General features: G+C 39.1%; 1 protein-coding gene across 3 annotated transcripts in view; it reads left to right on the forward strand.

Annotated features, from left to right (window-relative positions):
* MAP2K6 (mitogen-activated protein kinase kinase 6) overlaps positions 1-9,918 on the forward strand; it is a 142,835-nt gene extending 132,917 nt beyond the window's left edge. For 2 of the 3 annotated variants that reach the window (XM_017863735.1, XM_017863743.1), the window contains 2 exons: positions 1,281-1,326; positions 6,897-9,918. In XM_017863735.1, coding sequence (XP_017719224.1) covers positions 1,281-1,326; positions 6,897-6,974 — 124 coding nt within the window. In that variant the 3' untranslated portion in view covers positions 6,975-9,918. The remainder of the gene's footprint in view (positions 1-1,280; positions 1,327-6,896) is intronic. The other variant, XM_017863728.1, reaches the window with a different exon arrangement.
* The last annotated feature ends 12,848 nt before the right edge of the window (positions 9,919-22,766 follow it).

Consider the following 22,766-nt stretch of genomic DNA (forward strand, 5'->3'; position numbering starts at 1 on the left):
AGGAGTCTGTAGGTTGCCTTGCAAATCATAGTTTTCAAAATCATCTTTTTCTCCATTCTGTAACCTGGGATTCCACCTCCAAATAAACTGTTTTTTTTTTTCTTTCTTTCCTTTCTTTTTTCTTTTTTTTTTTCATTTGAAGGCCAGAGTTGGATAAAGGATAGGGATGGGCTGAGGATGGGGTGATGGGTTGGTCTCTTCATCTTACAGTTTTATTACTGTTAAATAATAAGTAACAGCACTTATTGCCTCCAGTATCAAATGTTATTAAATGTCTGTGTCAACAGAGAGCAGAATAACCAGAAGTCACCTGACAATAGCACATGACCGGAAAGTATTTCTAAAAGAATAATTGCTGTCACTGAGTGTGCTTTCTCTTTCATCAGCTGTCCTAAACAGGTCTTATTACCTTTGTCATAAACAAGTAGTATTACCTTAGAAATGTTATGGGGGGCTGGGCACAGTGGCTCACACCTGTAATCCCAGCACTTTGGAAGGCTGAGGCACGTGGATCACTTGAGCCTAAGAGTTCAAGACCAGCCTGGGCAACATGGTGAAACCCTGCCTCTCCAAAAAATACAAAAAATTAGCCAGGCATGGTGGCACATGCCTGTAATCCCAGCTACTCAGGTGGCTGAGGCAGGAAGATCACCTGAGCCTAGGGAGGTGGAGGCTGCAGTGAGCCAAGATTGTATGCTGCTACACTCCAGCCTGGGCAACAGAGCCAGCACCTGTCTCAAGGAAAAGAAAATAAATATTAGGGGTTTATTGCTTCTATCTCAGGCAGGTTTGGTGAGGACTATATAAAAGCAAATTATATATTCATGGGAAACAGAAGCAAAAAGAACCAGGTACCTGACAGTGAAGAGATAACAAATGGCGATGTAAGAAACACCTGCCAATTTCTTTGTCTGTGGAAATGGCATTAAAAGCTGCATTGAGGAAAGTAGATATTTTTGAAATATAATGGCTTTAGATCAGAAAAATTAGTCTGTATGTCATTGGTAAAGTATCAAAAGGAAAGTGCGCGCACGCGCGCGCGCACACACACACACACACACACACACACACACACACAACTGTTTTTCCCATTAAGGTACAACCAGGGTGATTTAAAACATAATACATAAGGGTTACAGAAGAGGAAAGTCAAGATAGAAGGCTGTGTTTTCAATACACTTTTAAAGCTGATTATGTTTAGTGTTCTACAGGTTCTGAAATCCTTGTCTAATGAAAATACATAAGGCTTCTAGATTTTAATGATTTTTTTTTTCTTTAAGCTTAAAGAAGAATTCCAAAGAACGGCCTACATACCCAGAGCTAATGGTGAGTATTGTTGGAAATGTAAACATGAGTATACTAATAGCTATAAAAGGCAAAATCACTAAGACCTAAATTATCATCACATCACCATGTTGGAAGAGTTGCTTCATTGAGACATCAGTGACAGGAATTGAACTCCAGGAAAGAGAGTTAAAAGAGTTCATCCTACATTCTTCTTAAACATAGGTTGGAACCTGTCACTATTCTTAGCAATTTTTTTCCAGGCTGATAAACCTGTCATGATACAGAGCAAATTATGTGTGTACAATTTATATTTTTGAATTTAAAAGCTACGAGAAGCCACATATTACTAAGATAAAATTAAGGAAAGTATGATGTAAGAGATTTCAATAATGAGAAAAACTTAAATGCTATTTGATTGATCAATTTTTGATAAAATATCTGGCCTAAATTGGATGAACAACTTTTTGGTGGGTAGCTAGGGAGGGGAAAAAAATGCTTGGTTTTTGTTTTCACTTTGGTGGAAAAAAGTAAGACAAAGCATTATTAGTTTGAATTATACTCCCTCAGCATTCACAATTTATCACTTGCTATATCCATGAAAAGCAAGAGTGAAAGTAAGATCTTAGCATTGTTGTATTAAAATAACTTCTCTTAAATTGTGGTAACTATAGGCAGGGCACAGTGGTTGCTCATGCCTGTAATCCCAGCACTCTGGGAGGCCGAGGTGGGCAGATTGCTTGAACCCAGGAGTTGGAGACCAACCTGGGCAACATGACGAAACCCCACCTCTGCAGAAAGTACAAAAAATTAGCCAGGCATGGTGGCATTTGCCTGTAGCCCCAGCTACTCAGGAGGCCGAGGTGGCAGGATCACTTGAGCCCAGGAAATGAAGGCTGCAGTGAGCCGTGTTTGTGCCACTGAATTCCAGCCTGGGTGATAGAGTGAGACCCTGTCTCAAAGAAAACAAACAAACAAACAAAAAAAAAAAACTCGGTAACTACAATTCTAAGCTGATTACTAATGATTCTAAGCTAAATACAAATGGCAAGGACCTAAACTTGGCAATGCTTTGCTTTATCTAAGTATATGTTGAATGAAGGAGAAAGACATTTTTGGAGGGGAAGAAATATATAAAATTCAGACTATTTGCTAATCTGTGTTAACTCTTTCCTAGATTTGTTTCAATTATGCAAGGTTTTTGCAGTTTCAAAAGCAATAAAACACTGACACCCTTTCTTACTGGAACACATCATCAGGCATTAAATGCTTGCTCTCTTACTGGAATTCATCAGGCATTAAATGCTTGCTCCTCTGCTATCCCAGCCACAAACCCTGCTGTCTTCAAGACCAACTCAGGGCATGTCTTAGAAGCACGGATTCCTAATGTCAAATGCTGTGGTGAGGTGGCTTAGATATGAGGAAGCACAGCTTGGAAATGTCGAGTCAGGAAGAATTATACAAAGTTGATCAGGAAGATGTATGATAGCTACAGCCAGTCACATAGGTTTTCAGTTCTGTTGCCTAAGCTTTGATTGAAGATTGAACCATTTTGCAACTGGATGAACTGGAGACGAGGCCATCTCCTTGGGCCTCCATTGGGTCCGTTAAAAGGCAGCCCCCTGGTGCTCAGCACTCGACTAGTTTTATTCAACTAAAACTCACAGTTAAAGAAGGAAATATGAGTAATGTTTGAGAAAATCCTAGCATACTGCATGTTTAAGTTGAATATTTTCTTCCTGATTATTTTTTAATAGCCAGTCAAAGGCTTTTTCAGTTCTGTCTACTCTTTTTACATATGCTTATGCACCTGCTAGGGCATTTTTGAATTAATTTCACATAAAATACAGTAGATATAAAGTTATTCTTGTAGGATACTATGGAGCCTGTAATCCTATTTTATTTATTTATTTTTATTTTATTTTTTATTTTTTAGAGATGGAATCTCATTATGTTGCCCAGGCTGGTCTCAAATTCCTGGGCTCAAACGATCCTCCTGCCTGGGCTCCCCAAGTAGCTGGGACTGCAAGTGTGCACCTGTATTCCTATTCTAAAGTTACCTTGTTTTGTAACTAATTTCAGACAAGAAGAACATTTTCTATATATTTCTGGCTATTTAAAATACAGAACTTTTTTTTCCTTCTTCCAAGTGGTTTCTGATCAGAAATTTCACTGAAACATGCTTGAGAAAAAGAATGATTAATATACATGGGCAGCTGAAGTCGAATTCTACATTTGCAATATGTTCTAATCCTGTGATATCTTATGGCCTACATATATATTAATGTTATAAAACCATGTTGGTTCCCATTTTCTTCTTACAGCATTCGTCTTTGTGGTTCTGGAAATGGACTTGCCTTTTACGGCTCTAACTATTCCCTGCTTTCCTGTGGAATTGAGGTTTTCAAATGGAAAATCTGAGTCCAAACTCCCTGACTTTAGCATTGCTGAGAGGCAATTGTTTAGATTTGAGGAGTTGGTGAGGAAGTATGAAGGAAAAAAAGAATCCTTTTTCCAGGTGAAGGACATTTTAATTAAGGCCTTAACCTAGACATGTTCCTCTTATAGAAATCCCAAATGTTTCTCTCCCTAACACGGATTGAAGGGTGTGTATTCTTTAAGATCATCTCATTTGCTTGTTTTCTCAAATGTCACTGGGGAGTATGACTCAGTAGAATCTATTCTTCTAAAGTAGGTAGCAGCCAACTTTTTCTGTAAAGGACTAAATAGTAAGTATTTTAGTCTTTGTAGGCCATACAGTTGCTGTTTACAATGGCTCAATTCAGTATTGCAATGTGGAAGCAGCCATAGCCAATGTGTTAAAAAAAAAAAAAAAAAAAAAAAAAAAAAAAAAAAAAAAAAGGGGTGTGTGTGTGGCTGTGTTCCAATAAAACTTTATTTAAAAAACAGGAAGTGGGCTAAATTTGGCCTCTGGGTCACAGGTAGCTGATCCCTGTCCTGGATGATAATCATGAGAAATGATAACCAGTTCATTCAAGTGATTGCCCAATGAAATAATTATGTTCTCCAATTATCTTAGGAAGTTCTAGATTGAATTGTATGTTAAGCAAAGATGCCTGAAGCCATTCAAAACCATAGTCTTAAGGGATGAGGTGCTGTGCATGGGACAGGGAGACCTGCTGGTGACTGTAGCTTGTCTGTCTATTCCTTACAGTATGTTCATGGATCTCCATGTTTTCTTCAGGCAGATCAGTGAGCCTAAATGGTGTGAAGTCCTCCCTTCTTGTCTCCCTGACTTCTCTTTTGGGAAATCCAGCCTGGGACTATAGTCTGAGTATTATTCATGCTCCCTCATTTGCCCATTTCCTGGTTGCTACCCTTGCTAATCTTAATTCATTGCTTATAGAAGGGACTGGGTTCCCTCTTAACCTTTTGCAGCCTCAAAATCCACACAAGAAGGCAAGTCACACTTTCTATTTGACATCCCTGCCCGTTTTCCCCTCCCCCTGGCCTTCTGGCTGTCATAGCATTTTCCCAGCCTGGGAATAAATGGAAAGATGCCTAGGGATTTTCTTTTTTTTTTAATTAAAGACTTCAAGTCGGGTTATTTAATTCATTTGCAGACTCAGGCTACATCCACTGAGCTAATAGCCACTAGCAGAACAAAAGGCAAGGTGGGGCTGGCAGGTGTTGGAAGCAGTCACAAAGATAATCTGAGGTTTGGGCTGTCCTGTTTTGATAGTAAAAAACTTTTAAGGACGTTAAAAGATTTCCAAATGTCCAGAGGATGTGGGAAAGCTAGTAAGTATGATGGTAGAGCCCTTAGTAAGTGTGCTGTGTATATGATTACTAATCAGAAGTATGGCTGCTATTTAGTTTTTGAGGGAGCTCGGGAGGAAGGACCTGGCATCCAGAGCTTCAGTTGATTTCATGAGTGTAAGGATCCGAGCCAGCACCCAACCTGTGTCCTCAGATGGGCAAAGGGAGAAAATCTCTTTTCCATTTTCTGAGTCATGATACTTAATCGTGACCAGCTATCTTCTTTGGGGTTTTTATTTCTTTGTTCCTTTCCCTTTTGCATTGTTTCCTAGAATTTCCATGGGTGTGAACTCAGTTTTCCACAGAGCCGACTCATCCAACCCTCCGCTGTCAGGTTTAGAACAAATATAATTAGAAAACCTACAGCTGGGCAACATAAAGGTTGTAAACTAAACTCCCTAAAGTCAGGGGAAACTGAGTCACTTATGTGTCTGGATGTAAAAATGCTTACATTTAGCTACTCAACTGGTCATTGAAAAGAGTACGACCAGGCAATCAAGGAAGTGAGCATGGGAGGTGAGACACGTGGGACTAAGTTCTGCCTGTAGGAATTATCCTTTTTGGTTAGGTTTGGTTGGTTCTATTTCCACTGGGTTTGCCTGGTTCTGTTTCCACTGTAAGAACTGTGGCTCATGACCTGATATATCTTTCTAAGTAGAGGTGGCAGGTTCCACTGTGAGAGTTGGCCACTTATTGTAACAAAATTGAGCAATTTGGGGAGAAGTGTTCTAGGGCAGAGAAAATGGCTTCCTGTTCAGAATTGTTTTGAAATGCATGACCTCTTGAATCACACACCGTGCCTGTTCCCTTAGCAAAGCACAAGACTTGTTATGTTTTTATAATTTACTTGATCTGAGCTGTGTGGATAGAGACTCTTCTTTTACCTTTTCAATCCTCAATCTCCGAGTTCAGTTTTCTCTGCATATAACTAGAGTTTGGCAGTCTGTATTATTTTTCAGATGCATCAACTCTTCATCAGGAGAGACATAAGTATAACTCGTGGCTTGGCAAATGGCTTTAACTGTTTCAGTCTAAACCAATTCTCCAATGTCAAAGGCAAGGGCTACCTTCCTTGTACATTTACTGTTCAACAAAATTGACTTCTCATTCACTTACCTTTTTCCTGAGAAATAAAAGTGCATACACTTGGCCCGGCATAGTGGCACATGCCTGTAATCCCAGCACTTTGGGAGGCCGAGGCAGGTAGATCACAAGATCAGGAGATCAAGACCATCCTGGCTAACACAGTGAAACCCCGTCTCTACTAAAAGTACAAAAAATTAGCCAGGCATGGTGGCAAGCAACTATAGTCCCAGCTACTCGGGAGGCTGAGGCAGGAGAATCACTTGAACCCGGGAGGCGGAGTTTGCAGTGAGCCAAGATCGCACCACTGCACTCCAGCCTGGGTGACAGAGCGAGACTTCATCTAAAAAAAAAAAAAAAAAGTGCACACACCTATGAATTGTCTTATTATCTTACTACTATATTAGCCTAAAATGACCTTGTGGGGCCCAGGGCTATTTGTAAATCAGAGTTTGGGTTGTTTTTTTGTCAATCTTTGTATGTTGCCATAGATGAAACTTAAAAAAAAAAAAAAGAATATAGTGGAAACCTAGAGATATCAGGATGGCAAGAGTGACAACTAAGAGATATCTTTAAAACGTTTGCATCGCTAGGTGTGTGCTTGATTTTGGAAAGGGTAGGAAGAGCCCAGCCTAGCTCTAATAGGGTTACTTAATCCCTGTACCAAGCGGATCTGTTCATTTGCTAATCTCATATATTGTTTGTCAGTGAGAAATACTAATGCCATGTTTTTTCTTTTTTTTTTCCAGCAACATCCATTTTTCACTCTACATGAATCCAAAGGAACAGATGTGGCATCTTTTGTAAAACTGATTCTTGGAGACTAAAAAGCAATGGACTTAATCGGTTGACCCTACTGTGGATTGGTGGGTTTTGGGGTGAAGCAAGTTCACTACAGCATCAATAGAAAGTCATCTTTGAGATAATTGAACCCTGCCTTTCAGAGGGTTTTCTCTCCCAATTTTCTTTTATTCCCCTCTTGAGGGGGCCTTGGGATCTATAGTATAGAATGAACTGTCTAGATGGATGAATTATGATAAAGGCTTAGGACTTAAAAAGGTGATTAAATATTTAATGATGTGTCATATGAGTCCTCAAGCTTCTCAGACTTCTCTTATTCTTTACAAAATGAATGCATTAGCCCTGACAAAAAGGTGCTACAGTAGTGATGAAATTATAAGTAGATTTGTAGTTCGTCCCATTTATTATTTTAATATTTATGTTTAAGTGCTTGCTTGAAAAGATTCCATTTTATACAAGAAGGGAGATTCAAAAAAAAAAAAAAGACAAGGTTGGGTTGGCAATATTTATAAGGCTTTTATTTTTTAAGTTCAATTGTGTCTGTGATCCAGAAGAAATTATTTAATATGCATCTTTGAGAATATTATAAAATATCAAAAGGAGCTCTTCTTGTGAAATGTCTGTTCCAGCTGTTGTGACTGCTGCCATTTTTGCAAACATCTGCCCAATCCTGGGTGATCACCACATCTTTTAGGGGAAGTGGCAAGATGCTGTGGTCATACTCTTTTCCCTAACTTTGGAAAACGTAAAAATCACTCATATCACAGCTCAAAGAGTAAAACATTTGGTTCTCCTGACACTTGGGGTATAGTATTAGTGGAAAGTGATTCGTAATATGATTTTATATCCACCTACCTGTTCATCTACCTGTGTGTGTGTTTCTCTGTATATTTGGCAATTCGCAAGTCCTGCCAAATGGTTTCCATGAGCATCTCTGTTTGGTAAGGAGGACATTTGTCAGTTTTGAGGGGGAGATGTGTTAAACTACAGAAAAAAAAATGGTGCCTTCTTCTGCGTTTGTCCCTCCTGCCATGTGTAAGTTCTAAGGATTGCCTTTGTAGTTAATGCACTCTTTGGCTGTGTTTGTTTGTTTTCTTGTTCAGTGAAGCAGCCTTACTATTCATAGAAGGGCTAGAAGAGGAGAAAATTAAAGGTGGTGAGTAATTCTTTGATAAGATGAGGAAATAATGGGAAAGGTTGAATTAATTCCTAGGCATGGACTACCAGATGACCACAAGTTGAGTTGAGGCCACATCTTTCTTCAGCAGTGTGCAATAGCTGACTCCTCTGTAGGAGATGAGCTTCTTCAGGAGCTCCTAGCAGGTTGACTAAGCAACAGAAGTTCTTTCTCATGGCTAAATATACCCATAGGTTCTCTGATTTGTAGCTCTAGGTTTCTTGATGATCAAGGAGTGAAGTAATTGACAGGGAAAATACAGACCTATGATGAATAACCAGGAACCATTGTTTTTGGACAAGGAAGGACAGAAGATTTTTATTTTAAAAAGAAAAAAGAAAACCATAATTTTTCTTTCTTGGCCTCAAGTTCAATATGGAGAGGATTGCTTCCCTGAATCCTCTCTTCCTTCCCCTTTTAGATTTTGAAGTGCAATCATATAGTTTTCTCTGTTTGCATTTTTTCCTCCTTGTTCTTGACAAGAGTTGCTCCTACCCAGAATGAGTGTGACACTTCCGAACACTTCTTCATATTCAGTTCCAAGATCTATCTGTTTGATTAAACATGAGCTTCCTCTGCTCTGAAGCTACCTCTGTCCTCATTTTATTCTAGCCAGAAAAGGAGTATCACCCTAATGATGATGGTCATTCACTTTCCCATCTATCTTCCTAAATCTGGAAGTTCTTCTCTTTGAGACCAAGAGAAAAATTGCAATTGTATTCCTTACTTTATTCACTCATCTATGAAAACAGGAAGCAATAGGGAAAAAAAAAATCCAGTTACTCCATTTTAGCTTTTGGTGAATGATGTAAAGCAAATTGTCTCTCTGGTCTAGGTCTGGTTACTCTTACCTGTTTTTCCACTTTGAGACATTCTACACAAAATGTGTAACTTCTCATATGTATGCCTCTCCCATCTGTGAACCTAGGCCAAACTTGCAAAAAGAATCATATTAATAGTAGGGTAGAGAACAAGTCAGTCTATGGTTCTCAACCCTGGTGCACACTGGAACTGTCTGGGAGCTGTGAACACTGTCGCTGCCAATGTTCCAGCCACTAGAGATTTGGATTTAACTGGTGGGGCCTAGGAATTGGTGTTTTTTTTTGTTTTTTGTTTTGTTTTGTTTTTTACACACCTTCATGTGATTCTGATGTGAAGCAGGGTTCAGAACAGTGACCTAGTACCTTCTAAAGAGAACTGACTTAAATTTACTTTCTTTTGAACATTTGCAGTGAGTAACGTGCAGAGAGTAGCAAGAACAGGTCCTATTTCTTTCCCTGTCTTCATCAGTGGAAATCTCTTTGTAACTATGAGGGAAGACATGTTCCTGGGATACTGATAGGAAATTTAGAACACTTTTTCCCCAGAGAAGCAGTATTTTGCACTGTTATTAAATATCTTATGCGCTAAAGTCAAAAGAATGACTTGATAGCCTCACGAGACTAAATTTTACAGCATGGTTTTCTGTTTGGAAAACTGTGTTGTAAGTTCCAATCAACCAGCTTTTGAAAAAGTCAAGATACCTAAACTAGATATAAATTGGGAGTATTCTGTACATATAGACTTATATATAAAGACATCTGTATTCACGGATGACTCTCAAAATAGTTAATGCCTCACCAGCATAGACCATCTGAATATGGGCCCTGTCTACACCTCTCAATGTATTACAAAATCAGTATAGCTCTACAAAAGAGATCATACTTATTTCCCCAAATGTATTTGATTTTGTTTCATATAATTGTCCATGTTAAAATTTTTGAAAATGTTTATTAAAATAGTCATTTCTCTTGTGATATGATTAGTTTAAGAGGTGTGCCCCAAAAAGTAATCTGCATAACTTTTAAGACAATTACCCTATGTGTGTATGTATCAATGAATATTGCCCACCAGAGTAGCTACCTTGAGAGACTCCATATTTATATGAATAATGCTATTAAATTATTTTTGCCACTTCTCTTTCAGAAAAGGCTTTAGAATCTGTTCCCTCCCCTGAGATGTGTGTGTCATCATTGGAGAATTATTACTTTTGTTGTTTTTGTTTGTTTTGCTTTTTACAAAAATCCTTACCAGGTGTTTCCTTCTGATTTACCTGCCTTGTTGATCAGATTTAGCACAAAGTTGTGTTTGACAATTTCTAGAAGTTAAATCATCCCTCAGAGCTGGAGTTTTAGCATCACTGAATCTTTGTAAAACACCATGTCATGGGCTCTGAAGATAATTTCAAATGAAGATTTCCACACCCCGCCCCACCACCCCTGCCCAAAGTGTGTGATTATTTTAAGTAGAGTCATTCTTCCCCAGAATAAGTGTAATCTCCCAAAGTGACTACTTTGAAGGAGATAGAACCCCCATAAAGGTATAAGTTTGTTGATAAAATATCAGGTAGTCACCGATTTTGCATGTGAAAGTCACCTATTTTCTGTGATTGAAGGCCCTGATGTCCGGGAATAATCTATTTCTTCCTAAAGACTGTTTGGTCACACTGATTTAATCAGAAAAAAATGGGTTTAATAAGCAGCTTCTATCACATTTAAGCCATCTGAAATGGAAACGAGTATGTATGGGCATGGCTTGAAATTGCTTGTATTTTACAGTTCTTGTATATCCTTCAAGCCTAACAAAAAATTGTATGTGCCAGAGATTCCTAAACTTTCTGTGTTCAGGGTACCATTAGTTGTCTTAGTAATTTTTTTCATGGTGCCCCAGGCCAGAATGTATACTTAATAGTTCAGTGTTTTAAGTAATTAGGTCCCAATAGCTTAATAATAGCAGTTTGCACAGTGTCCTGCATATGACACTACGTTTCCCTTAAAAATTTCCAACATTGGCTGAGCACGGTGGCTCATGCCTGTAATCCCACCACTTTGGGAGGCTGAGGCGGGTGGATCACGTGAGGTCAGGAATTTGAGACCAGCCTGACCAACATGATGAAACCCCATCTCTATTGAAAATGCAAAATTAGCCGGGTGTGGTGGCCCATGCCTGTAAACCTAGCTACTCAGGAGCCTGAAGCAGGAGAATTGCTTGGACCGGGGAGGCAGAGGTTGCAGGGAGCCGATAATGCGCCATTGCACTCCAGCCTGTGCAACAAGAGCGAAACTTCATCTCAAAAAAAAAAAAAAAAAAAAACTTGTAACATCTTGCTAAGCCTGTGAGCGTGCTGTGGTGCCTTGGGATATCTCAGTACATAATTTGGGGACCACAGATATCTCTTATGCCAATGTTTGCACTGTCTGCTGTTGGTGACCCTCAAAATGGAATTCTTGGCCACTCAACTCTCCACATTATTTCACTCTTTGTTTTGTTATTATTAGTATTGTTCTTGCTTGCCAATGGCTAATTCTTTTTTTTTTTTTTGAGATGGAGTCTCACTCTGTCGCCCAGGCTGGAGTGCAGTGACCGGATCTTGGCTCACTGTAAGCTCCGCCTCCTGGGTTCACACCATTCTCCCGCCTCAGCCTCCCTAGTAGCTGGGACTACGGTGTCCGCCACCTCGCCCGGCTAGTTTTTCTTGTATTTTTAAATAGAGACGGGGTTTCACCATGTTAGCTAGGATGGTCTCGATCTCCTGACCTCGTGATCCGCCCGTCTCAGCCTCCCAAAGTGCTGAGATTACAGGCTTGAGCCACCGCGCCCGGCCAGGCTAATTCATTTTTTAATTGCAACCCTACTCTCCTTTGCTGTTCATCAGTCCTGCAATGCCATAGTGTCTTAGTCTAGAAAAATGCAATACTCACAAGCCCCAGCATCGGAGGAGGCTGGTGCTAAGATGGACAGGGTTCCTGATTTCTCCCATTGAATTGATTTAGTGTCTTGGGAATTATAATCTCAAAGGAGGCAGAGAGGGGTTATTATTTCATAGTTTATCACTAAAATGTCTTTGTTGACCAAGGGGCGTTATTATGCTCAGAGAAACAATTCTGTTTCTCTTAAAAGTGTCTAACAGAACACTTTTTTCTTTGGCCTGAAAGAACAATGGATATGTAGTTCCTAATTTCCTACCCAAATGCTGTTTTGGCTATGTTACTCCCTCTGACCTCGAAGGTAAGATTTGTATGTTTACAAAATTTATTGGAGCTGGTAGTCAGATCTAGTAAAATGAATTAAATATCTATTGTGCTGGGGTTTTGCCTTCTTAACATCTATCTATGACTTGAAGAGGGATTTCTTGGCTCAAAGGATCTTCTGCTTTTAATGAATTAGCAAGGGAAAAGGTATTCGAATAAATGGCAACTTCATAGGACTTTTTTTTTTTATTACTTTGCAAATAGAAGGTGCAGTTTTCAGTTAGGCCTCTGAAAGTTTACATAGTCAGATGGAAAAATACCAGAGTAAAATCTAGGAAGAAGGAGGTACCAGACCCAATAGAATAGAAAGAAAGCTATTTTATTCTGGGAGGTCTGCGTTCCTTTTGTGTTTGAGTGGCTCTAGCGCCGTTAAATCGTGCTGACAACTAAAAGATTGCTCTTGGGGTTTTTTTTTTTTTCTTCTTGTTTTTTTTTGGCTTTAATTTGGGTACTGTGGATTCTTTTGGGAATCTATTGAAAGCTAGGACCTTTTCCCTAGGAAAATTTACATTGTATATGAAACATAATTTTGCAAACTTTTTTTTTGTTGTTGTTGGGAGGAGGCTGCAGTTTATATACCGTGCAGGATCAGTAGCTCTGTTCTGTAGAATATTGACTGTGACATCCTAGACCAGGGTTGGCAAATTTTTTCTGTAGAGGACCAGAGAGTAAATATTTTTGGCTTTGTGTTTTATACCATCTCTGTCACTCAACTCTGCTGTTGTATCGTGAAAGCATCTATAAACAATACACAAATGAATGAGCCTGGTGGCTGTGTTCCAATAAAACTTTATTTACAAACCAAGCAATGGGCCAAATTTGGCCCACAGGCCATGGTTTGCCAACACCAGTTTTAGAGCATTAAATATAAAACTCTAATTGATTAACTAGATGTGTAGCGCTCTTCCATTTTAGTGACTATTGAGCTCAGCTGCTGTTGAGGCAGATTAGAAAAATGGACATAGGAAACTGGTTTCAGAAAGGATGAGGACTGTTTAGTCCCATTAAAGTTGCTTGTTAATTTCCTCAGGTAAGTAGGAATTGTTCTGGAAGCTGATAGAACAATTTTCTTCAGATCAAACTGAATACTTACTTTTTCCATTTCTATGCAATCACCAACATAATTTACTTCAATTTGGAAATAAATGTGACACTTCTCTTAGTTGTTAACTGTATCTTTGGCTTAGGTTATTTGCATTTTCTTTCTTTCTTTCTGTAGTGTGGTTTATACACAAGGAGAATCACGAACCCAGACACTAGTCAATTTCTCTATTCCCTGAACTGTACTGAGATTGGGGAATTTGGGAGGTCAGACTTACCTCAAATGTAGAAGAAGGCAGATGGAGTTCTTAACCTTTTCCAACTCATCCACCTCAATTATTTGTTCACATTTTAAGGAAGTAGGAAAGGGTAGTTTGAAATCCCAAAATTTGTTCTCAGGTGTTCTTAAAGCTCCCTGTTCTCACTGCAACAGAAGACTCAGGCCTACCCCTTTTGTGCTGTCCCACAAAAGTGAGAGGAGTACTTCTCTTTTTTTAATCATTGGTAAATTTCAATTTTAAGGGGCCTATGGAAAATGCCTCCTTTCTGATGTGATTTTCTTGTGTTGCTGGCCCTAGTTGAATTTCTGGGCCCTGTACCCTCTAGTGGAAGTCCTGTCTTCCCTATAGAACCAGAACAGCTATGTAATTTGCTTCACCTTCTTTTAAGACTTGCACTCTCTTTGCCATACAGAATGCTATAAAAATGACAGTCTGCCAGTGACTGAAGCTTTCTCGTTTTTCTTCTTCCAGAACAATAGCACGCATCTTGGTTAAAGCTATAGTCTATTATTCAGAAACATTCTTTTTCCTGCTGCACCATTAGGGAGACATACATTATGCTTAGAATGATACTTGGAAACTCCTTAAGAGGGCATATTGAAGTATTTGATCTGGCAGTTTACCTAAAAGAATGTTTTCTCTTCACCTAGGGAAATAAAACCTGAATTCCAGAGCCTTCAAAATGAAATTATCCTTCCAGGGGAAGCATATTGCTACCAAATACATCACTCGCTACCTGTTCCTGGTGACTATACAGAAGATGTGTTATTTTTCAGAGGTTTATAAAGTCATTGTTTACAGCTATGCAAATATCATTGTGCTATTACAGATTTTTCTAATGAAGTAGTTTGAAATCAAGACGTTAGCTGAAGGTAATCTTTTCAGTTTCTGACCCAAATTTATTTTTCAAGCAAAATTCCTCTGAAAGCCTCTTTCCTTATAGAGGTGATAAAGGCACTAGCCTAAGCAGAAACATAAACTAAAAAACTCTGTAGTAGGGAATTTTTGTCGGTAAGAAATCAGTATCGTCTTTTAACACAAACACGTATTAATAGAACTTAAAAATATTCAGCCTAATTCCTTGGGACTTTCAGTATCTTGACATCACTTGTATTATCATTTGAACTTGGAAATTGAGCCCTTTATTTTTGGGAGTTTACAGTTAAATTTGGGAAGAGTTGTATTGTATTTCTTTCTTAGATGTTGTCAGTATGAACAGAATTTTTTTGTGGGCAGTTAATCTTGATGTGCGCCGTAGCTTTCTCCAGTTTATACTTTTGCATTTCTGAGATTCAGGGTCTTTCTCAAGAAAGGAGGCTAATGTTTAAGGCCTGGAGGCTGAATTCAGGGAGAGTATTGGCAAGTTTAGGCACTTCCTTGTGTCTTAATGTGGGAAACAGAACTTTCTAAGTAATCTCTGGAGTTTGTAGATTAGACCAGGCCTTCAAAAGTCTTCTCTGTTTTCCTTTGCTGCAGTTTGCTTGTTGTTTCTCTGCCGGTCACAGATGACCTGGACTGACTTAATGTTTTTGTGGTAAGGAACTGATCTGGCCATTTTTATATATCAAAAATCAAAGTCAACAATTTTGTATCAGTCTGCCTAAATGAACTCTATTGTTTCCAGTTCTTAAAAATGTAAGGGCTATCTAAGAAAAGTTTAAGCGAAACCCTCATTCAAAACATGCGACCTTATAATAAGAACTTCCTTTAAAAGACAAGCAGCAAGGTTGGGTATCCGATTTCGCTAAGTAATATTCTACTGTGGTCAGAAATGAGTCATTTGCATCATTTGGTCACTACCAATATTTGTATTGGAGTCTGCAAGATATTTCAACAAAGTAAGTCAAACCACTGTCTTACGGGATTGTTGCTGGACTTTGGAATATAAGACTGAATAGTGATGTGAAGTCATGTTTGGGGGCTGGAAGAAGAGATAAATGCAAAGGGTGGTGCTAAATTAGGAACCCCTTGAAGGAGCAAGCTGATTAAAAAGAAAGCTGGCAGACAAATATATCTTTTAATTTATTTGCAGTGTTACTGTATTATAGAGATGATTTCCTATGGGAAAACCCATCAAAAAGTCAACCCTTTATTGTTATTTTTCCTTAAAAATACTGAGCTATAAGAAGATTCAGAGAGTGGCGTTAATTTGGATATCAGAACATTTTCCTTTGTATCCTTAGTGTTATTGATTTGAAGGAGTTACCATTTCAGATAGATGGCTGAACAAAAGTAAATGATTAATGGGAAATATGATGGTTGAGAAAAAGGAACGATATGCCTCAAGCATTTTGAGAATATACACCTCATCCGTCAGCCACCTCTGGGTAAAGAAACACAAATACCAAAACCTGAGCTCCTTAACCTTTGGTTCCAGAGGGCAGACATTTTTAAGAAAGGTGGATGTTAGAGAACGTTACTGGATGAGCAGACTTCTTTCCCATAATGCGGAGAACTGTGAATGTTCTTAGAAATACACTACAGGTCTTCACCTGATGAACTAGATTTTATCATTTTAAAATATAATACTGAAAGCTAGTTTGAAGTTTCAGAAGCCATGCATTATAGGGAAGAAGTAGTTTTTTTATTTTGTTTTTCTGATCTCAAGTTGTTTGTCCTGTTGTATGTCCAATACTTGGGAAGATAAGAGTGAGGTACAGCTGTGGTTTTCAGACCATATTCAGTGGTGCCCCTGAGGGTCCCTTGTTGGGAACAGAAGGGAAAGAGAGTGTGATGAAGGTGAACTCTGCCTATCTGAACCTCTGTCAACCTCCAGTCAGAATATCTGGCTTCTAGTATTGTTCCTTTTAACTGGAAGTCTCTGTGGCCATTAAAAACTTGGGAACGTTGGATTAAATGACCACTTTAGGACTTTAAACAGTCTCAAATATGGGAAATTTTATAGCCAACCATGGCTGCGAGTCCCTGGCTTTTGCTGTATTGAGTATGCTCATGGAGATAGGGAGATAGGTGGCAAGAAGACCGGGTCATTTAATTTTAATTGAGCATAAATCATTTTGAAAGAAAAGTGCAAGGAATTGATGTGTGACAGCCATGCGTTATAGATCCTTACGTGGGGTATTTTCCTAAAGTGGTTGAGAATGACCTGATCTTTGTTCACCATCTCAGTGACAAGGAGTGGAGTGACTGGGCTCTTCATATGCAGTGGAATTTTTACATTTCTATGTTTGCAGAGGCAGGAGTTACCATTTTTGTTCACTGACCTATCAGAACAAAAGCAAATCCTTTGGACAGTGTTGACACAGACAGGGTATGTGTCTGAGACTCAAGCTAACAGAGCTACCCCTTGCTGCATTTTGCAAAGGTGTTGTAGGTGGAGAAGGGTAATGGAAACGTGGTACAGGTTTTAGAAGCTGGAAACTGTGGTGGTGTATCTGTCATGAACTGCACACAAGGGAATGCTTCACCACCAACTGAGTCATATCAGGTGCCTTGTACACACACATAAAGAGTCTGGTGAATTCTGACAGTGTTATGTTTGCCACTAGAGCAAATTTAACAGCTGGGGTTTCATAGCAACTGTTTCAGAACACTATATGTGCCAAAAATTTACATTGGGCAGCAGTTTGTAGTGTTCTTGGCCAATCTCTGCATAAAAGCCACTTGAGGAGTTTTGATTAAGAAAATTGTTTATCTCCTGTATTACCTCTTTGTTTGATTTATTCTTTAGTCTCAAATTTATTTTCTGAGTGGAGTGATTTTCTATATGAACTGAAATGATGTTTTAATAGAATAATAGGTATTTTTAGAGGAAAAGTATTTTGTGTGTGTGTAATTACACAACTAGGACATATTTCCTGTGATACTGAGTCATCAAATTAAGTCATTTAAAACTGAAAGAGGTGTTAGAAATGTAGTTTCAAATTATTTAAATACATGAACAGTTTTCTATATATTTTGTGAAAATCTTGATGAGACACTAGAATTTCTTTATGGAATTGAACTTTACAAGAATTTTAATAAAAGAGGTGGATTTCTTCAGCTTTCTTTGTGCTTCAGTTTCATAGCTGAAAGTGCTGCTTCCATTTATTAATATGGTCTTTGTAAGAAAACACAACAATACGTTTTCTTACCTTCTGTAAATTTTGTGATAGACACATGTTATTTGTATATATGATTGATTGTTTGCCTATGTTGCACCCTAAAGTTATTTTCAAACCATATCTATTGCAAAGAGAGCCTTTGGGCAAGTGGAAATGCCCTGATGCTAGAATGAGGAAGTTCCATAAGCTAAGTTAGGAGCTTGCTACCTCTTCTTGGTACCTGAAATATTCTGAAAGGAGATTGGAGAGGTCCTATGCACCCCTGTCTTTCAAAACCCATCTCCAGCACTTCAAAGTAGCGTTTCTGGGGAGTTTGAAATAAAAGAATGAATGCTATTCAGTGGATTCCCTCATTGAGACCCCCGTCTTTCCTGCCAGATGCAACTTTTTCTGGGTGGAATCATCTCTTCTTTATGGATTGCCGCATTGTCTCTTTGTGAATGAGGCAGGCTGAGCTGTAGAGCATGAAACTCATTAGAAGTTTATAAAGGAAAGACCTCTAAAGCATGTGGGTGGAGTGTTTCCATGCTCTTGAGGTGAATATTAAAGTTAAATTCTGGCCTTTGGGAACTCTTTGCTTGTGAGCTGAAGAAGGAAAGAAGGAGTTGGGGGTGTATATCTAACTCTGTGTTTTTCTATATGGAAATACATGAGCATCAAGTGATCACTTCAATAAGGCCTCAGGATTGTATTTAAAATACCTGTTTTGTGGGACAGCATGCCTTTGTTTTCTTTGCCTGTTGGCTTTGGTGGCTCCAAACATTTTCATTTTAGGCTGGCTTTCCTGTTACCCAGGTTGTGTGCATTTTTTTTTTCATTTGAACTATTGTTTATCATTATTAATGATGTTATCTCAAAATCCTAAAGCCAAGGAAATAGCCAATATGCAGGACTTGCAGTAGATATAAGCATTGGTGTTAATGTAGGTTAAGTTTTAATAGTGTTCCCAGAAATATACTGAATTGAGGGATAATGTAGCTTTAAAGAAATTATGTTTGTTTTTAACATTTGGAGAAGCCACCTGTCCTGGGTCCCTATTCTTGAGACACTCATCTTTTCATGCAAACACCATTGATGGGGGACAAGCCTGGATGATTGACTTCTATCAGTCAATAGACAAAGAATTATAATAATTGCCAAAGGTGAGGGTAATTTTGCCTTACAAGTATGTGGGTCATTCTGTGGTGAAATTTCCCATCACATCTAGTGAAAAACAACCTTTTCATTTCCCTCCTTTCTAATCCAAGATCATATTTTTAAAGTAGGTTTCTGATGTATCATGAAATATTTCTGTGAATCTGTGTTTCTGACCAAGGAAATGGCTGAGATGGTAAACCACATGGTTGTTCCACGGTTCATCTGGCTACCGTTCTGGGTCCCCTCTGACCACCTCAAAAAGAAAATGAAATTGGGAGATTAAATCAAGCTTGACCTCCTCTTTTAATGAGGAACTTTCACGTTGACTTCCTATCTCAGGATATTCTTCAGTTTCATACTGCTGAGGAGAGAGGAACAAGCTGCAGACACTGTAACTGGTCTCCAGATGTGTGTATATGCGTGTAAAACTTCACACCGTGTGTGTTGTGTTCAATGTTGTATCAATCTACAAACTGACTCAAACAACAGTTTAACGATAGAGAAGACAGTGATAATGGCAAAAAAACACCCAACCACCTTTTTCCGTCAAAGTGCTTGCTATGACTTTCATAGCTGGGACAAGCAACATTAAGTATTCAGGAGCAAAGTGTTCTTGAAAGAAATGGTGTGTTGATCTCATAAGAAAATGTACAACCAATAAAAGACATTTTAAAAAGCGTAGTGAGTCTGTACGTTAATTGAGTTGTTGGAAACCCTGTGTTCAGGAACACGGTGTGAAAGGCTCTCCTGGTAAAAGCTTTCCTGGTCTATATAGTCTTGTTATTTTTTCTCTATGCTTCTCCGATTTCTACCACCACACTTCCAAAACAGACTAGAACAAAACCTAAGAACACAACAGTATTGCAGTTATATTAGTCTGTTTTCATGCTGCTGATAAGAACATACCTGAAACTGAGCAGTTTACAAAAGAAAGTGGTTTAATGTACTCACAGTTCCACATGGCTGGGGAGGCTTCACAATCACAGTGTAAGATGAAAGGCATGTCTCAACATGGTGGTAGACAAGAGGAGAGAGAGAGCCAAGCTAAAGGGTAACCCCTTATAAGACCCTCAAATCTCTTGAGACTTATTCACTATTGTCAGAACAGTATGAGGAAAACTGCCCTTCTGATTCAATTATCTCCCACTGGGTCCCTCCCACAACACGTGGGAATTATGGGAGCTAAAATAATTTAGGTGGGGACATAGCCAAACTATATCAGCAGTCCTGAAGACTCATTAGAAAATCATTTCAAGGCCAGGTGCGGTGGCTCACGCCTGTGGTCCTAGCACTTTGGGAGGCTGAGGCAGGCAGATTGCCTGAGCTCAGGAGTTTGAGACCAGCCTGGGCCACATGGCAAAACCCCATCTCCACTAAAAATACAAAAAAATTATCTGAGTGTGGTGGTATGCACCTGTAATCCCAGCTACTTGAGAGGCTGAGGCACAAGAATTGCTTGAGCCTGAGAGGCGGAGGTTGCAGTGAGCAGAGATCATGCCACTGAACTCCAGCCTGGATGACACAGTGAGACCCTGTCTCCAAAAAAACAAACAAACAAACAAACAAAAAAAAAAAAAGGAAAAGAAAAGAATTTCATCTCTAGTCTACTTCAGACTCAATATATATCTATATTTTTTCTTTCTTGAGACAGAATCTTGCTCTACCGCCCAGAGCTGGAGTGCAATGGCGCGATCTTGGCTCACTGCAACCTCTGCCTCCCGGGTTCAAGCAATTCTCCTGCCTCAGCCTCTTGAGTAGTTGGGATTACAGGCGCCTGCCACTACCCCTGGCTGATTTTTGTATCTTTAGTAGAGATGGGGTTTCACTATGTTGGCCAGGATGGTCTCGAACTCCTGACCTCATGATCTGCCCATCTTGGCCTCCCAAAGTGCTGGGATTACAGGCGTGAGCCACCGTGCCCCCCCTCAGACTCAATATTATAGGCAGCCTAGATTGGAAGTGAAGGCCAAGATTTTAGCATTAAAATCAGATGGCTTTTGGTAAGGATGAGTCCAGATGGATCAAATGAAAAGATTAAGACCAACTGTTTTTTGGCTTCCATGTGTTGCTGACACTGAACTATGAGGCCAACTAGTCATTCAAGTTTTTCCTGGTCCTATAGGTGTAATATTAGGAAATTTGCTTTACATGATCAGTCAGTGTGATGATCCAGATGTTCTGGGAAAGAAAATCTTAGTGGAAGTAAATATGGTTGAGTCTGCACAGTTTTCTGATTTTGCCTATAAATGGAGGGACTAGATCCATTTAACCTGTATCCATATTAATCCAGTTTAGAGGAAAGTTGCTAGACCTGAGTGTTTGTATTTGAGTGGATCACCAGTTATACCAAGAAGCACACATTTATCTCTAGCTTGCTGCTTTTTTTTTTTCCTCAAACTTTTCATTTTATTTTTATTTTAAGTTCCAGGGTACACGTGAAGGGTGTGCAGGTTTGTTACACAGGGAAACTGTGTGCCATGGTGATTTGCTGCACCTATCAACCTCCCACCTAGATATTAAGCCCAGCATACATTAGCTATTTTTCCTAATGTTCTTGCTCCCCCCACCCCACTCCCCAACTTAGTGTGTGTTGTTCCCCTCCCTGTGTCCTTGTGTTCTCATTGTTCAGCTCCCACTTATAAGTGAGAACATGCGGTGTTTGGTTTTCTGTTCCTGTGTTAGTTTGCTGAGGACAATGACTTCCAGCTCCATCCATGTCCCTGCAAAGGACATGATTTCATTCCTTGTTATGGTGGCATGGTATTTCATGGTGTGTATGTGCCACATTTTCTTTATCCATTCTATCATTGATGGGCATTTGGGTTGGTTCCATGTCATTGCTATTGTAAGTAGTGCTGCAGTGAATGTATGCGTGCATATATTTTTGTAAAAGAATGATTTATATTCCTTTGGTTGTATACCCAGTAATGGGATTCTAGGTTGCTTCTTACTTAAACAGATTGACGCTGCTGAATCAGAAGTAGACTTTTTAAAAAGCCCTCGGTGTTTCACGTCAGATTTAAATCATTTCAAGAGTTAGCATCCAAAGGAGAGAGCTCACTCTACTTCTGTGTACATTACTCTAATGACTTCCTAGGGATGATGGACTCTATTATGCTGACTTTGGAGTCCTTCTCCCCTGAACTGTATCAAGACTGCCATAATCCTTCATCTTTCTTAAGTGACAGGCCTTCCTTGACATTACAAATTTTAAGTTCCTATAAGGGTGCAGGTATGTGGAGAGGGAAGGCATGAACAAACAAGATTCTCAGACATCACATGTGAAGGTTATTTTATCCACTTCTCCACAGCCATTCCTGATTTTTATATAATTAGATTTTAAAGTATTTTTCTTTTGATTTGGATAATTCCATGTTTTCTCCTCCTCATGTTTACTGATACTAATTTGCCCTATCAGAATGATTCCCTGTTTACTCAAGATTTTGTAGGAAACTGAATTAAAGTAGAAAATGGAGAAAGGCAATTGGGTTAATGACAAAAGCATTTTGGGGTTGTTTCTTGATGTTTTGGTTATGTACTTAAATACAGCAAACCCCAAAATTTAGTAGCTTAAAACAACAATTTCTTACTGACAATCTTGAGGGTTCACTGGGCTCAGCTGAGTGGTTTTGTTTGGTGTTTCTCATGCATGTGTTGTCGGATGGTGGCTGGGGTGAGAGTCTTGGAGGGCTTCTTCTATCACATGTCTGGTGTCTGGAATAGGGTGGCTGGAATATCTAGGGGCCAGTGGAGCATCTCTTGCTTCATGTGGCCTCTCTCTGTGGCTAGATTGGGCTCCTCATAGCCTGGATATCTCAGAGTAGTTAGAATTCCTCCATGGAAGTTGGACTTCCCCAGTTTTAGTGATACAGAAGGCCCACACAGAAGCTGCAAGTTAATCACACAGTGTAATTTCCACTGTGAATACTTGGAGGTTATATTTCATGGTGAGAATGTCTGAAAACTAATTACCATGCTTGGTTAGTCTAATACAGTTAGAATATACCAGTAAACTTTAAAATTGGATCTTATTCTTTCTTTCCAAAAT

The sequence above is a fragment of the Rhinopithecus bieti genome, unplaced genomic scaffold (genome assembly GCF_001698545.2).
Source record: "Rhinopithecus bieti isolate Rb0 unplaced genomic scaffold, ASM169854v2 scaffold_2349, whole genome shotgun sequence".
Lineage (NCBI taxonomy): Eukaryota > Metazoa > Chordata > Mammalia > Primates > Cercopithecidae > Rhinopithecus > Rhinopithecus bieti.